Source organism: Staurois parvus, unplaced genomic scaffold (assembly GCF_062004578.1).
Source record: "Staurois parvus isolate SC_StPar_1 unplaced genomic scaffold, SC_StPar_1.0 ptg000350l, whole genome shotgun sequence".
Taxonomy (NCBI): domain Eukaryota; kingdom Metazoa; phylum Chordata; class Amphibia; order Anura; family Ranidae; genus Staurois; species Staurois parvus.
In genome coordinates, this window is record NW_028318146.1 from 3,723,108 (window position 1) to 3,740,450 (window position 17,343).

The 17,343-nt window shown below is 39.9% G+C and overlaps 1 protein-coding gene across 6 annotated transcripts in view; it reads right to left on the reverse strand.

Annotated features, from left to right (window-relative positions):
- The window catches only part of SHANK2 (SH3 and multiple ankyrin repeat domains 2), a 791,629-nt gene that overhangs the window by 371,719 nt on the left and 402,567 nt on the right, over positions 1 to 17,343 (reverse strand). For all 6 annotated transcript variants that reach the window (XM_089684605.1, XM_089684599.1, XM_089684598.1 and 3 more), the window contains 2 exons: positions 15,504 to 15,661; positions 2,378 to 2,491 (listed from right to left, as the gene is read on the reverse strand). In XM_089684605.1, the coding sequence (XP_089540731.1) occupies positions 2,378 to 2,491; positions 15,504 to 15,661 (272 nt within the window). The remainder of the gene's footprint in view (positions 1 to 2,377; positions 2,492 to 15,503; positions 15,662 to 17,343) is intronic.

Genomic DNA, 17,343 nt, shown 5'->3' on the forward strand with positions numbered 1-17,343 from the left:
GTTCTGTCACATGTTCTGTCCCCCTCTGTAATGTACAGCGCTGAGCGAACTATTGACGCTTTATAAATACTGTATAATAATAATAATAATGTCTAGTGTCCAATAGAGAACATGCAAGCAGATCACTCCCTGCATGCTAATTATTGCCCAATGACTCAGAAAGTACTCATGCCAAATGATGAGTATAAGAGCCAGGAAACCAACATCTTCAGAAGCAGGTGAGCACTGAAAGCCTTTACATTAATTTAGCAAAAGTTTTTCTTAGGCCTCAAGCACACTGGACATTATAAAAATGCCAGGAGCATTAGCTGTAGAATGCTGTGTTAAAAACGTGAGCTTTGTCACGTTTTCAGTGTTTTTGCATTAACCTTTTTTAGCATTTTTCAGCGTTTGCGGTTTTAGTGTTTTTCAGCAAAACTATACTCCCACAAAAGCTTGAGGCTCAAAATCACCGGATAGCCACGGCTTGCAGCGTTAGAGCTTTTACAGCTGAAAACGCACTAGTTCTGGGTTTTTCCAACCTGAAAACCCCCTTGCCAAAAAATTCTGATAAAAGCCAATGTGTGCATGAACACATAGGATAACATACTGGGGAATCTACTGGCTGTCCAAAAAAACGCCTGATGCCCAAAACAAAAGCTGTAGAAAACGCCCAGTGTGCATGAGGCCTTAAGATTACTAGTAGTTGCTGCTGTGACTTCGAGTGCTTAGAGCTTGCTACTGAATCTTCAGCTGCAATAAACCTTGCACTTTAGCCAAAATAATTTTCTTTCAGTGGGTTTAGGTTATTTGTCAGGGTATTTTTGCTGTGTCCCCACTGGGGAGATTTCACCTCTCGTCCTGTTTTAGAGTCAGCTGCTAGGAGCAGAGGTAGTGATGGAAAATTACTTCATAGAGGCACAGATATTCTAAGCTTTCTTCACTAATCCTTCTCCACTCTATCAAAGTCTGAAACATTTTTGGCTTTTCTACCTAGCAAGTTACTAACTTGAAACCAGTATACAGCCTGTAAAGCCGGAACATTTGTCCTGTATACTTATTTTAGAGCAGCCACTCATTAAGCCAGCATCAAAATGATATCTTCAGTGCCTGTACCTTTAAAGAAAAAAAAAGCATGGCAGTGTCCACATTTCTATACTTAAGGATTCACGTCAAACTATGTTACCATAGTCAAAATGTAAGATCTTCTGTCACACATGCATGCCCATTAACATTTGTGGTCAATGGAGAAGTCAATGGAGAAGTGCCCACGACTTACATTATTATTATTATACAGGACTTATATAGCGCCGACAGTTTGCTCAGCGCATTCCATTATGGAGGGAGACAGTACAGTAACAATACAGTTCAATTACATTGATGGTTAATGAAGAAGGGCCCTATACAATAGTGGTCAGTCTAAATCAGTAGTCTCCAAACTGCAGCCTGGAGGCCGGATGTGGCTGTTTGCTTCCCTTTATCTGGGCCTTGGTGCACTATTCTACTAACTGACACCAATGATTGGGCACTATTCTGCCCATTTATACCAACAATGGGGCACTATTCCTCCCATTAAAACCAATGATGAGGCACCGATAATGGGGCATTTATTACTCCCACTAGCTGCCGTCTGACCACTCTAAATCCTGAATGACAGTAAACTGGCCCTTTGCTTAGAACGTTTGGAGACTCCTGGTGTAAACAACGTGCCCTCTTACATTGCTGGTCAGTGGAAAAGACCCCTTTATTTGGTGGTCAGTGTAGAAGGGTCCCATCACATTGCTTGTTATTGGAGAAGGCCCCCTTACTTGGTGGTCATTGTAGAAGGGCCCCATCACTCTGGTGGTCAGTGGAGAGGGCTTCATTACAATGGTGTTCAGTGTAGAAGGTCTCTGTCACATTGGTGTACAGTGTAGGTGGGAAATCAATCCGCCAATGCTCAAAGAACCCAATGTGTTTTTTTTTTGGGGGGGGGGGGGACTAATAAGAAAAGGTTGATCTAGAGGATGTGAAGTCACATGATATATACAGTAAATGGTTCAGCCTTGTGCAGGAATTCTGTGAAATACAAGACGCCACAAGCTATCTTTGTCTGGTATGTACAAACATTATTTCTCAACATCAGTCTGCTATTCTTATGACTTATATCACACCTTTTCCAAGATGTATTTCATTCCCCCACACCTAATCACACACCTCCTTCACATGAGACAAGGGCACACAGAAGGCATATCTAAAAATATACACAAACTATAACCAGTCTTACAATGGTGCAGAACCCATCTAGGACTGTAACACCTGTCATGTTATTTGATATTGAAAATTTCAGTCCATTCAGTCACTCAGGATACAGGGCTAGAGTAATGTATAACACAGATCTGAACTTGTCTCTTCTTACCTTGCCGACCTTCACTTGGCTTGGGTTGAACTTCTTCCACACATTCTGCAGGAAACCATCCAATGTGCCCTCTAGCATTTCCTTCCCAGAATCCTCCTTCTCCAATGCTCAAAACTGCAGGAAAAATATTTTTATTTCAGATTTTTGAATAATGTTAAAAAAATCACATATGCTAACAGAAAAGATATATAATTCAGGAAATATTCCTTATTAAAGCAAGAAAGATGTAACGCAGAAGTAAAATAGGCAAATCATAACCCTGCAAGGGTTTCAAAGCAGAAAATATATCAATTAAGGTATAAAAAAAAATATGTTTAAAATCCCAGGCATCAGCAGCTTCTAAGATAGAGGGTCCTTAGCAGGTTATAGGGGTTGATTTACTGAAGGCAAATAGGCTGTTCACTTTTCAAACAAAGCTGCACTTTCCTAGGGGGTTTTCCCCACAGCTTAGTGAATGAGATAAAGCTCGGCTGACTTGCATTATCCAATCAAGCAAAAACACCATTTTATTTCTTTCCTTGCAGGCAGTTGGGTTTTCTTGCAAAGTGAAATTTCACCACATTCACTAAACACCAATGAAAATTCCCTTGGGAATAGTCAATTTGTCTTTAGAAAATCAACTCCATGAACTCTAGACAGGTCAGGGGAGGGATAAAAATTGAACTTCTAAATCTTTTTTCAGTTTTTGGTAGAATGCAAATAGGCTGCTTGCCCAGCAGTCTCTGACCTCAGTCATATTTGGGAAACCGAGGTCACTGGAATCCCCAAACTCCTTAGGCTACTTTCACACCGATCCATAGCAAAAACGCATCAACACACATACATTTTTGCTGTGTTTTACCGCATTTGCGGTGTGTTTTTCACAGGACATACAGTCAGGTCCATAAATATTGGGACATGGACACAATTCTAACATTTTTGGCTCTATACACCACCACAATGGATTTGAAATGAAACGAACAAGATGTGCTTTAACTGCAAACTGTCAGCTTTAATTTGAGGGTATTTACATCCAAATCAGGTGAACGGTGTAGGAATTACAACAGTTTGCATATGTGCCTCCCACTTGTTAAGAGACCAAAAGTAATGGGAGAGAATAATAATCATAAATCAAACTTTCACTTTTTAATACTTGGTTGCAAATCCTTTGCAGTCAATTACAGCCTGAAGTGTGGAACGCATAGACATCACCAGATGTTGAGTTTCATCCCTGGTGATGCTCTGCCAGGCCTCTACTGCAACTGTGTTCAGTTCCTGCTTGTTCTTGGGGCATTTTCCCTTCAGGTTTGTCTTCAGCAAGTGAAATGCATGCTCAATCGGATTCAGGTCAGGTGATGGACTTGGCCATTGCATAACATTCCACTTCTTTCTCTTAAAAAACTCTTTGGTTGCTTTTGCAGTATGCTTTGGGTCATTGTCCATCTGCACTGTGAAGCGGCGTCCAATGAGTTGTGAAGCATTTGGCTGAATATGAGCAGATAATATTGCCCAAAACACTTCAGAATTAATCCTGCTGCTTTTGTCAGCAGTCACATCATCAATAAATACAAGAGAACCAGTCCCATTGGCAGCCATACATGCCCACGCCATGACACTATCACCACCATGCTTCACCGATGAGGTGGTATGCTTAGGATCAGGAGCAGTTCCTTTCCTTCTCCATACTCTTCTCTTCCCATCACTCTGGTATAAGTTTATCTTGGTCTCATCTGTCCATAGGATGTTGTTCCAGAACTGTGAAGGCTTTTTTACATGTCGTTTGGCAAACTCTAATCTGGCCTTCCTGTTTTTGAGGCTCACCAATGGTTTACATCTTGTGGTGAACCCTCTGTATTCACTCTGGTGAAGTCTTCTCTTGATTGTTGACTTTGACACACATACACCTACCTCCTGGAGAGTGTTCTTGATCTGGCCAACTGTTGTGAAGGGTGTTTTCTTCACCAGGGAAAGAATTCTTCGCTCATCCACCACAGTTGTTTTCCGTGGTCTTCCGGGTCTTTTGGTGTTGCTGAGCTCACCGGTGCGTTCCTTCTTTTTAAGGATGTTCCAAACAGTTGTTTTGGCCACGCCTAATGTTTTTGCTATCTCTCTGATGGGTTTGTTTTGTTTTTTCAGCCTAATGATGGCTTGCTTCAATGATAGTGACAGCTCTTTGGATCTCATCTTGAGAGTTGACGGCAACAGATTCCAAATGCAAATAGCACACTTGAAATGAACTCTGGACCTTTTATCTGCTCATTGTAATTGGGATAATGAGGGAATAACACACACCTGGCCATGGAACAGCTGAGAAGCCAATTGTCCCATTACTTTTGGCCCCTTCACAAGTGGGAGGCACATATGCAAACTGTTGTAATTCCTACACCGTTCACCTGATTTGGATGTAAATACCCTCAAATTAAAGCTGACAGTCTGCAGTTAAAGCACATCTTGTTTGTTTTATTTCAAATCCATTGTGGTGGTGTATAGAGCCAAAAATGTTAGAATTGTGTTGATGTCCCATTATTTATGGACCTGACTGTATGACTCAAAAAACCACACCAAAAATGCAACATGGGTGTGTTTTTGCTGCATTTCCCATTGAGGTGCGTTTTTTTTTTTTACCACACCAAACCTGCACAAAAAATGAAGCAAGCAGGATTTTATAAACCGCAGCAGACACGCAATGGGTCAGTGTGAAGAGTTCCATAAGAAAACAAGGTCACGCGTTTTTCTTCCACTTTTCTTCAAATGTGGAAGGACAATTGATCAGTGTGAAAGCAGCCTAAACTGCATACTTTTTTCAAGTTAGTGGATATGCCTTACAGCCAGGAAGCTAGAATTTAAAAAAAGAGAATTCAGCAACAGCAACCTACTTAATTTCTTAATTAAAAGAGAGGTATGAACAAAGTAGTTTTGGTCATACGTCAGTTGTGGGTCACAGGAGTCACAGGAGTACACATACTTTCATTCTCCTGTGACTCAGAGTAAGATTATAGCAGGCTATTGCCCGCTATAAGCTGATAGACCAGAGCTGTTCCAGGCTACAAAATGATCCCAACAATATTGTTGGGTCCACCCAGCTGCCTGAATGACAGCTGGCTCAGCTTCTCAATGCATGGATAAGAGCTAAAGCCAGCAGCACCTAGCCTGTTGCTCCAGTGAGCACTGCAGAAGCAGACCAGAGAGCAATGACTGACAGTCACTGCTGTCTGTTAGCTGAGCAATCAGTGGTTATGTGATCGCTCAGTTCTTGGTCTTAGAGCCCATGTGTAATAGCTGCAGCATTATGCAGCACCGAGGTGAGTACGAATGTTTTTTTGAGCCCCAAACTTCTCTGAAGTTTCCTTTACAGGGGTCTAAGCAGTCCTTCTGTTGGTTTCTGAAATGCCAATAAGGAAAATTCCAAATGCAGTTTGCTTCTTCACACACATACATATAGACACGCGCACAAATTCTGTAGAAGCCACTAAAGCTTCCAATATGAGAGATATTTGTCCTGGGCCTACAAGTGTCTTAAAGCAACCCTGATCACAGCACTGCTAAAGGGGTGCTATCTCGCTTCAGTAAAGGCACATACTGCACTGTGACATATTCTCAGACGCTGAACTTGGTAATCATAAGGGCTAATCACATTCGTTATCTTTTGCATGCTTAGTAGTTTTTCAATCAGTTCCGCTAGAACCTCTGATTCAAACAATGGTATAATTTCTGATTCTCTTTGCAGCAGGAGGAATGATGAACCATTTATTTTAAACACCATTTATCAAATCATGCTGGATTTACAGTGAGACCCATGCAATTTTGTGTTGACGCTACCATATAAAACGTTGCATCATCTTGGTGTAGCTACTATAGCACATGCGGGTTTTTTTTTGGGGGGGGGGGATACCAACTATAACCTGAGCAAATCTGCTAAAATGACACTGCCCAGAAAGGATGGCAGACAAATACATGTTGCACAATACTTAGAGATATCATTGTAATACAACACTTGCATGCATGATGCTATGTCTGCAGAGCCCTAGTTTTACGGTAAAAAAATGTATCAACCATTCCATGTTTTTTTTTAGGGATGTGAAAAGGAAACAAGCAAAAAAAAGACCTGCCAGGACGAAAAAAAAAAAAAAAAAAAAAAAAAGGAGCAACCAATTTAAACTTCTTTTCTGAGGGTGACAATTATGAAGCTACAATAAAATAAGGGTAGGGTAATTAAGACAGTGACAGCAGTTTCTACATAGATCCACCGGCCACTTTATTAGGTACACCTGTTCAATTGCTTGGTAACACAAATTGCTAATCAGCCAATCACATGGCACCAACTCAAGGCATTTAGGCATCTAGACATGGTGAGGGCGACTTGCTGAAGTTCAAACCAAGCATCAGAATAGAGAAGAAAGGGGATTTAACCGTTTCCATACCAGGCACTTTTATCCCCTTCCCTCCCAGGCCATTTTTCAGGTCTCAGCGCTCTCACACTTTGAATGACAATTGCGCGGTCATACAACACTGTACCCAAACTAAAATGTTATCATTTTCTTCACACAACTAGAGCTTTCTTTTGGTGGTATTTAATCACCGCTGGGGTTTTTACTTTTTGCTAAATTAACAAAAAAAGACCTAAAATTTTGAAAAAAAACCACAGGCTTTTCTTTGTTTCTGTTATAAAAGTTTGCAAATAAATAATTGTTCTTCATAAATTTAGGCCGAGATGTATTCTACTACATGTCTTTGGTGAAAATAACCCAAATTAGGATGTATTATTTAGTTTGTAGGAAAGTTATAGAGTTCACAAACTATGGTATAGATCTGATTATTGATCAGTCCTGAAGTACTGACGGCCAATCTAATTTCTTGAGGTCCAAGAATGTCAGAACAGTACAGATATCCCCCAAATGACCCCTTTTTGCAAAGTAGACAGTCCAATGTACTTCATAAGAGGCATGGTGAGTATTTTGAAGTTGTATTTTTTTGGTCATAATTTTTCGGAAAATGATAAAATTTAAAAAATTTTCACAATTTGTTTTTTACATACTGTCACCAGTGCAGTACAGTGTCATCATATAACTGGCATGGCGGTGATCAGGGACACTGACTGGTGACAGTATGAAAAAAAAAAAAAAACATTTCTTTTTTTTTATTACTTTTAATTTATTCAATTTTTTTTTATTTTTTTTAAGATTTTTTTTTTCATATTTCACTTTGACTAAAGTAGTACAATGTTACCATAGTAACATTGTACTACTTTGGGGAAGTGATCAGTATTTTTTTTTTTTTTTATACACAATTTGCTTATAGCAAAGAATTACTTTGCTTAATATAAGCAAGCATTTACCTGAATGACATCGATTCATTCAGGGCTTTTTTTTTTTTTGTGCTTAGCTGTGATTTGGCCATGGCTAATCACATGGCTGTGATTGGCCCAGCTTGTGCATGTGATTGCTGTGACCATTCACAGCTAGGCACACTAGTATACAATGGATGGCATGAATGAAGCCATCCATTGTATACAACTGTCATGTGACCTGCTGTGATTGGTCACAGCAGGTCACATGGTAGGCAACGGGGCTGGTACTCAGATCTGTCATCGGCCGTGTCAAACTGTACATGCCCGGGAGGACGCCATATGGCGTCCACCCGGAACGCTGAAGGATTTTGCCGGCTGTCAAACGGCCATTGGCCGGGCGGCTAATGGTTAAGTGACTTTGAACGTGGCTTGGTTGTTGGAGCCACAATGATGTTGTTGGGCTGGTCTGGGTATTTCAAAAACTGCTGATCTACTGGCATTTTCACACATGACCATCACTAGGGTTTACATAGAATGGTCTGGAAAAGAGAAAATATCCAGTGAGCGACAGTTGTGTGGACAAAAATGCCTTGTTGATGTCAGAGGAGAATGTGCAGACTGGTTCGAGATGAAAAAAAGGCAACAGTAATTCATGTCAATATGGAAAAAAAAAATATGAGGAATGTTTCCAACACCTTGTTGAATCTATGCCACAAAGAATTAAGGCAGTTCTGAAGGCAAAAGGGGGTCCAACCCGATACTAGCAAGGTTTACCTAATATAGTGGCCGGTGAGTATATGATCTTTACTTCAATATTTAACACTAAAACTCAAAGAGGTTGATTTACTAATGGTAAATAGGCTGCTTACTTTTCAAGGAAAGTTGCACTGTGCAAGTGAAAGGGGTGGGCCACGGTGGTCAGCCAAAGCCTAATGAACATGGTGAAATCTCACTTTGTGAAGAATAGCCTATTACGCGCAAGGAAAAAAAAAGAATACAATTTTTCCTTGCACATAATTGGATGATAGAAGTTAACAGAGCTTCACCCCATTCCCTAATCTCTGGGGAAAATTCCCTTGGAAAGTTCAATTTTCCCTGAAAAGTGTAGTCTATTTGTTTAATAAATCAACTCTATATAGCCTACCTTGTACACATAGATGAGTAAAGACTATAAGGATGATTAACTAAAGGCAAATAGGTTGTTCACTTTGCAAGGGAATTATTTCCAGAGCCTAATGAATGTGGTTAAATTTTACTATGCAAAGAATATCCAATCATGTACAAGGAGAATAAAAAAAAATGGCATTATTGCACGTGATTAGATAATTTACCTTTCGTAAATCTCCTGTTATGGGTTTATAGATAAAACATTTTGGGTGTCTGCTGACAGTTCTGATTCTGAAATAGGACTATTAATTATTTTAAAGGGTCAGTCCACACAAAAGTTATTTAAACATGAGTCTGCCCTGGCTTCTTTTTAGTGTATGTCAAAAGTGAGATCTACCTGCTGTAATATCTAACTCTGCTCCAGTCTACCTGTGACTTTTCGGTGTTCCCGACAATCTGTGTGTTCCAGATCCTCCTGTTACGTTCTCCATAATATAAAAGAAAATAAAAACATCCAGCAGAGATGGTGGAAGCCCCTCATAATGGCCACAGCATGTGTGCAGACATCCTATCAATACAGACTCAAAGAAACATAATAAATTGTTGGGACGGTTTGACATTCTAACATCCACTAAAAACTAGAGCTCCGATGAAGGGAGTTCATGTCCCGAAACGCGTTAGCCTACCTCACTAAGGGTCTACCGTAACTTTGGACTGTCATTATGGACTCTTCTTGTCTGTTTTTATCCCCCTTTGGTTCGTGAGTATGCATTTTTATGCTTCTTAATAAATTTGTGGTTTACTACATTAATGCATAATGCACGAAGAGAGTACACCCTGTTTTGCTTTTGTTCACCAGTATCAAGATTTACCAATCTTTAAGAGCTGCACCTCTACGAATGACAGTTTCAGTTACTCTAGCCTGCATGAAGGTTTGAGCGCTGGTTTCGTTTGTTCATTTAGATCATTTTTCGCTTGTCTAACTCTTTAAAATATGAAATAACAATATAAAAAAAAAATGGAAAATACTTGATAAGAGGACACAATTGAAGAACTACAAAGAAAGAGCAAGTACAGTTGTACATTGCAGTCAGCTACTTTAAAAACTTTGTTGCACAAAAACATGCTAAAACACTGGGTATCAAATATTTGTCACATTTGTTTTATAAAATACTTGCTTTTAGCTAATTTTCTGGATCTTAGTAATACTGATCTCTTTCAGCCTCTGTGCTGCCACTTCATGTCTACATGCACTCCACCAATGGCTGCATGGCATTTCCCATGGCAGTTTCCCTGACAGTGACAAAGTGGACCATGTCTGTGTAATGTGTGTTGAAATGGCCACTTGTACTCTGGAAGCAAGATGACAAGCACAGTTACGAAACAGGAACATTGCACTGTCACCCTGTAACAGGACGTGCCTGAATAAGGACCTTCATGGCAGGATCACCAGGTATTATTTTAGGGAGAAATGCCAATTATAAAATATTGAAAATAAGGTTTAAAATTACATTACCATATATAAAGCTTGTATGAGATTTTTGATATTGATTAGATTGACAAACACAATAATTGTGTGAATCTTATTTTCTGTATGCTCACATATTTTAATGAAAAAAAATGTAAAACTACACGCAGAAGCAGGATTTTTAATATGATAAAAGGACCCTTTTCATGTGTATACCTAAGAAAACCTCTTATTTGATAACTTTTTATACCTATAAATACAATTTCAGTACATTACCTTTTCTTACAGGAAAACTCTAAATTTCTGTTAAAGTGGTTGTAAAGGCTCAAGGTTTTTTATCTTCATGCATTATATGCATGAAGGTAAAAAACCTTCTCTGTGCAGCCCCAGGCCCCCCCATCCCCAATACTTACCTGAGCCCCCTTTCGATCCTGCGATGTACATGAGAGCAATGTCTCTCCCAGGACTCTCCCTCCATTGGCTTATGCTACTGTCAATCACAGCCAGTGAACCAATGAGGAGATAGCTGAGCTCTGTGTGTAAATGGACATGCAGAGTGACTCGGGAGCAAACCTGCTTGGGTGCCCCTATAGCAAGCTGCTTGCTATAGGGACAATCAGCAGGGAGGAGGAGCCCCAAGAAGAGGAGGATCTGAGCTGCCCTGTGCAAAACCACTGCACAGAGCAGGCAAGTATGACATGCTTGTTATTTAGAAAAATGCCTTTAATATCACTTTAAATATATCTGAAAGAATAAAAACACATAACAAATATACGGTATCACGTTAAAGAGAATAAAACAAAAAAATTAATGTCTTTAACAGGGAATGCCACAGTCGATTTCAGTAGATTTAATGTGTATGATGGCTATTAATTTAATTTTTCTATGCAACAGTTTTAATAATGGCCCCCATGATGTCTATAAGCAGAAGTCCAATGTGCACTGCCAATTCCCAGGTAGGGAAACAGCAGTGCCAGAATAGCCTTTACTTGGCCTTCTGATATGGGTGACATTTCTGAGATTCCAGCATTTCACAATATGACTGATGGGCTTCTAATCAAACAGTACACTTCATTTCATTAATCAAGGCCTAATCTGCCAAAGCCATCTGCTCAAAAATAACATCGAGCTTCATCTTTTCTCATTTCCTTTCCAAACCGCTCATTACACATGACAGACAGCTCTGTTCTCTATAACAGGAGCGGCTATATGACAGCCTATAGAGGAACGAGCTGTGCCTGCAAACATAGAAGCAAGTGCGCTTGTGTAAGGGATCAGGTTCTTGGTGCTCAGTGAATGACTATTATTTGCTTAGTAGGCTGTCAAAGCATCCCTGCCAGGTAAAAAATAAAGTCAAGATCAAAGGTCCCTGCAATAGAAGGACTCTCTGACGTTCCGTGTCTCCTGTCTTCCTCTTATTCCAGCACTGCAGTCTCTGCAAAACTGTCTTTAGAAGGTTCTTTTTTTTTTTTCTTCAGCCTGCGGGCTGAACAAAAAAAAGAAAGAAAAAAAAGATACATATATCTAAGAAAGTGAGGAGGATAGAGGAAACTCATTGCCAGACATTGTATTTCCACTGTCAGAATACACTGATCAGCATCTGCGAGGAGCATAGAGGAATCTCCTTGCCAGATGTTGTATTTCCACTGTCAGAATACACTGATCAGCATCTGCAGCCGATTGCCTGCAGCTGCTGTTCAACAAAGGTTTTCCAGCTTCTCTGATCATCAGATGCCGATCTATCAACATCTGTTGAACATGGATGGCTACACACAGATAGAAATAATGCTAGTCCCTGCTGAACTAACCACATTTGTGATAGTTTATGGTCAGCTGAAAGCTCTCACACACTCGACACTTCCAAGAGCATCAGATGTCCAATGTGTGTGTGATAGCGCTGGACCAATACAGGTGAGCCTTGGTTCTGATGGATACACAATGGAGTTGACCTGCCTTTAAAAGGAGAAGATCCGTAATGAAGGAACAGTGTGGGTGGACTGTTCAAGTCCTAGACTGTAACTTCACTGATCACAACAAAAAAAGAGCCTTCGGCAAATTATAAACTGTGAGTCGGCTATTCAGGAGCCGCTAGTACAAAAGTTCTTAGGTCTTTTTGCAAAGTTTATTGGTTAAGAGCATCAAATACAGCTAACATGTTTCAGAGGAGGCCTTCCCCTTCTTCAGGGCATGAGTGGTGGATGTTATTAGAATTATGATGAGATGCAATAGGAGGCCTATGTAAGACTTTGATAGACTGTCAAATCTTAACGGCACTATGAACTTCTGTGGCTGGGCGTCAGACGGCTGTGTCTCCCTGCTGTAGTTCCATCCTCAATTTCTTACATCACTGCTGTGTTCTGTACTGATGCAAGGGGACATAGACATCCAATACTTCGGAAGTGTTGACTATTGAAAGTCTTACAGAGATTGCAACGCTGAATGTAAGTGAAGGTAGGATACACAGTGGGTACAGATAAGAATCACCCCCCTTTAAAATAGTCACATTTTGTTGCTCTTCAGTCTGTATTTACCAACACCAACATGTCAGAAAAAAACCTTCAAAAATCAAAAACAAAATCACCGAGTTGGAAAAAGGATCACCACTTTGTGTCAGTATTTTGTTGAACCACCATTTGCTTTAGTTTCAGCCTTTATTCTGTTGGGACATGTCTCTATTAACCTTGCACATCTAGACTTTGCAATATTTCCCAATCTTCTTTGCAGAACTGTTCAAGTTCCGTTACATTTGATGGTGACCATTTGTGGACTGCAGTCTTCAAGTCATTCCACAGATTTTCAATGGGGTTTAAGTCCGGGCTCTAACTAGGTCATACAAGGACATTCACCTTTTTCTCCTCCAACCACTGTGTGCTCATTTTTGCTGTGTGCTTTGGGTCATTATCATGTTGGAAGGTAAACCTTCTCACCGACAACTTTCTTCCAGAGGGCAGTAGATTTTCCTCAAGAATTTGATGGTATTTTGCCCCATCCATTTTTCCTTCTATCCTGACAAGTGCTCCAGTCCCTGCTGCAGAGAAACCCCCCATAACAGGATGTTACCACCTCAATGCTTTACTGTAGGAATGGGGTTATTTTGATGGTGAGATATACTGGATTTCCACTAGACATACTGTTTAGTGTTGAGGCTAAATCATTCAATTTTAGTCTCACCTGACCAGAACACCTTTTTCCATGTGGCCTCAGAATCTTCAAGGTGCCTTTTGGCAAAGCTCAGTTGTGACTGCATGTGGTCTTTCTTCTTTTTTTTTTTTTTACAACCCTCCCATACAAGACCCATTTGTGGAGAATTTGTGATACTGTTGTCAAATGCACACAATGACCACTCTTTGTCATAACTTTCTTCAACTGCCTAAGAGAGTTGTAGGCCTCTTGGTAGCCTCTCTGACCTGTTTCCTCCTGGCTCTTTCATCCAGTTTGGAGTGAGGTCCTGATCCAGGGAGGGTCTGTTTTGTTCCAAATACCTTACACTTCCTAATAATAGACTTCAGTGTTCTAGGCATTGATAAAGCCTTTGATTTTTTTTTTTATTATTATTCATCTCCTGACTTGTGCCTTTCGACAACTTTATCCCGGAGATCTTTTGACAGTGCCTTGCCACCCATAGTTGATTGTTTGCTTCAGTTGCACTTCCAGGAGTTGAAATGCTCCAGGAAAGCTCCTTTCATGCTGAGCTAATCAAAATAACCACAGCTGATCACAGTTGAAAGTCAAATGGCTTTGTGTGGCATTGAGAAGGTGATTAGCTACACCTGATTGATTTTTTGGAGGAAGTGATCTTTTTTCCAACTCATTGATTCTGTTTTTGATTTACATTTTTTTCTAACATGTTGGTGTTATATCTGCCACTTGGATGTTATACAGCTGGATAAAACAACAACTGTGTCTGTCTTCATTTCAGGCTGCAAAACAACAAAATGTGATTTAAGGGGGGGGGGGGGGTGAGTCTTTTCAATACCAACTGTATCACCTACCTTCACTTACATTCAGTGCTGCAGCCTCTGTAGGACTTTCAATAGTCCACACTTCCAAAGTGTTAGATGTCTATGTCCCCCACCTTTTGCCATGGTTCTTTCCTTTTTTTACTAATTTCAGGCTGCAAAGCAACAAAATATGATTATTTAAAGAGGGGTGAATCTTTTCTATACCCACTGTAAATGTTCCTGGAGGGAGTACAGAAGCTTTTCATATCGCAAGAAACTTTTTTGATCTTTTTGTAACCTGACAGCATCCCTTAAAAAAAAAACGGTTTAGTAAATTTTTGGTGACTATAACACTTTATTAACCTCTTGTTACAATTAATTATCCCTAATTTGCTCTTTCCTATTCCTGCATTTTCTAGTTTTTGTTCTGTGTTTTAATTATTACTGTGCATATGAAATTTGTATTTTCCTTAATTTGATTCCTTAATTTTTAGCTGCGTAAATGATGAAAAAAAAAAATTTAGAGAAAAACATTTTTGTTTATTACAAAGATTTGTAGAGTAACAATATACAGGTCAAATTGCAGTATTAGTGCTTGGTATTTTAAAATGATTACTGGTCAAGCCGTATTTTTTTTTGCTGTTTTGCCTTTAAAATATATAGAATATTAATAAAGGTCTGAAAAAAATCCCTGTTTTTGCAAAAAACAAAAACATAAAAAAAAACAATATATGCCTCACATACCATAAGATATTTACACATGTTAAGTGATTTATTACAGATATTAATATAGTGAAAAGAACACTAGGGCCAGTTTAGACAAAAGCCAATTAACCTATTAGCATGTCTTTGGAGGAAATCAGTGAACCAACAGTTGAAAAGTGAAAATGTTTCTGGGGCTCAATCAGTTTAAAACAATTATTTAGAAAATGGATTGTAAGCAAGTATATTTTTTCTAAGAAAAGTCCTTTAATATTCTACTGTTTAATAATATAAAATCTAATTTATAGGTTACCGTGCATCTATGTCCAAATCCTTTTTTTTTTTTTTTTTTTTTCAGTCTCAGATAAAGTGGGAAGTGTTAGAACATGTCAAGTTTTTATTACTATGTCTTCACTGTCACAGAGACATAAAGTAATAAAAAATCCAAAATATTCTAGCTGTAACTGGGAAAAAGGGTGATGGTATTTCTTCCAATAGGGACACCCATCCCAGTGCTGTTGAAGAGAGGAATTCCACACACTTAGCAGGCATCTTCTTGGTGGTGATTTTCAGGACAGGTGGTGAAGGGAAGTCTCCCTGACATGACGCATATAATGTGTCTAATGGTAACATTTAACATACCTCTTATCCGGTCCCCCTTGTAAAGGGGAATCTCGCCTTCTACTTGAGGTTGATATGGTTTCACCACAACAAAATGCCTCCCAGGAAGAGCACTGTACAGCTTTCGCTTTGGTCCCTGATAATCCCCAGTAGAGGCCGCTTCCTTGTTGGCACCAGGACTGAAAAAAAACAAACAAACAAATAAAACACATATTTCATAACTGTTCTAGCAAAGATATATTGCTGCTAGTTGCTAGTGTATCTGAAATCTATCTTTATATTACTCACTATACTAGCTAAAAAAAAATGAGATAGAATTGAAGCCCATTCAATGTGAGACAGTCAGGTTCTACTGCACTGCACTGTGTTGTGAATGTAATATGTAATACGAGTGCTAAAGGATGAGGTTCATTTAATGTGAGACACTCAGGTTCTAGAGCACTGCTGCACTGTTCTGTCAACCTTACATGTTTTCAGGCATTGGGTGCCAGAGGAAGGGGTTCATTTAATGTGAGGCAATAGTTCTAGCGTTCTGGTTCTAGTGTGCTATGCTGTCAATCTAACATATGTTCACTTACTGGGTGCTAGAGGATAAGATGTTTATTCATTTCAGGAGAGAGGAGCTGGGTGTACTTAAATATTGTGTTAATACACTTTCATACTGCTAACAGAAGGCTGGTAACACAGCAAGCTACAAAAGGCTAATATTAAAAGGCATTGCTCTCCAATCTCTGCATTCAGATCGTTCTTCAGAGAGCATTTGACAAGCGGTGAGCTTCAATCTCTTGAACCCTAACACTAGCGCTCCACAAAAGTGAGCATTGCACATGGTTGTGGGGCATCCCCATTCAGTAAAAGTACCACCCACTGACCGTGACAGCCGGGATTTTTAGAGTGCTGCGATGCCACGGCATATAAACACACCTCTGCTGCCTTTGCAGCTAAATAGGGAGCTCTAGTCAGGTGTGTTTATATGGTCAGTGCATTTCTGTAGTACATTTTTCCACTAGTTTTTTTTGTGTTTGCCTGCTAAAAATGCATCAAAAACATATTGCACCACTATCAACCCATCCCTGAATGCCAGGGTGCTAGGTGTAACCCTGGATTCTGAACTATCCTTTCAGGCCCACATCCAATACCTGTCCAAATCATGCCGCCTCAACTCCCGCAACATCTCTAGAATACGCCCTTTTTTAACCAATGATACCTCAAAGCTCCAAATTCCCTACCTGGTTATCTTTCACCTGGACTACTGCAACTCCCTTCTCATTGGCTTACCTTTACATAGGCTATCCCCCCTCCAGTCTATCATGAATACTGCTGCCAGGCTCATCCACCTTACCAACCGTTCAGTGTCTGCTACCCCTCTCTGCCAATCCCTCCACTGGCTTCCACTCACCCAACGAATAAAATTCTAAATACTAACAACAACTTACAAAGCCATCCACAACTCTGCCCCCAACTACATCACCAACCTGGTCTCACAATATCAACCAAACCACGCTCTTCGATCTTTCAAGACCTTCTGCTCTCTAGTACCTGTGTCACCTCCTCTCATGCTCGCCTCCAGGACTTCTCCCGAGCTTCTCCCATCCTATGAAACTCTCCACCCCAATCTGTCTGGCTGTCTCCTAATCTATCCACTTTGACGATCCCTGAAAACCTCTCTCTTTAAAGAAGCCTATCCTGCGTCTACCTAGTAAACCGCCATTTATTTCCTCCATCAGCTCATCCCCCTACAGCTATTACCTTTTGCATCACTCAACCCTTACTCCTACATTGTAAGCTCTAACGAGCCGGGCCCTCTATTTCCTCTTGTACCAAATTGTATTGTAACTGAAATGTCTACCTTCATTTTGTA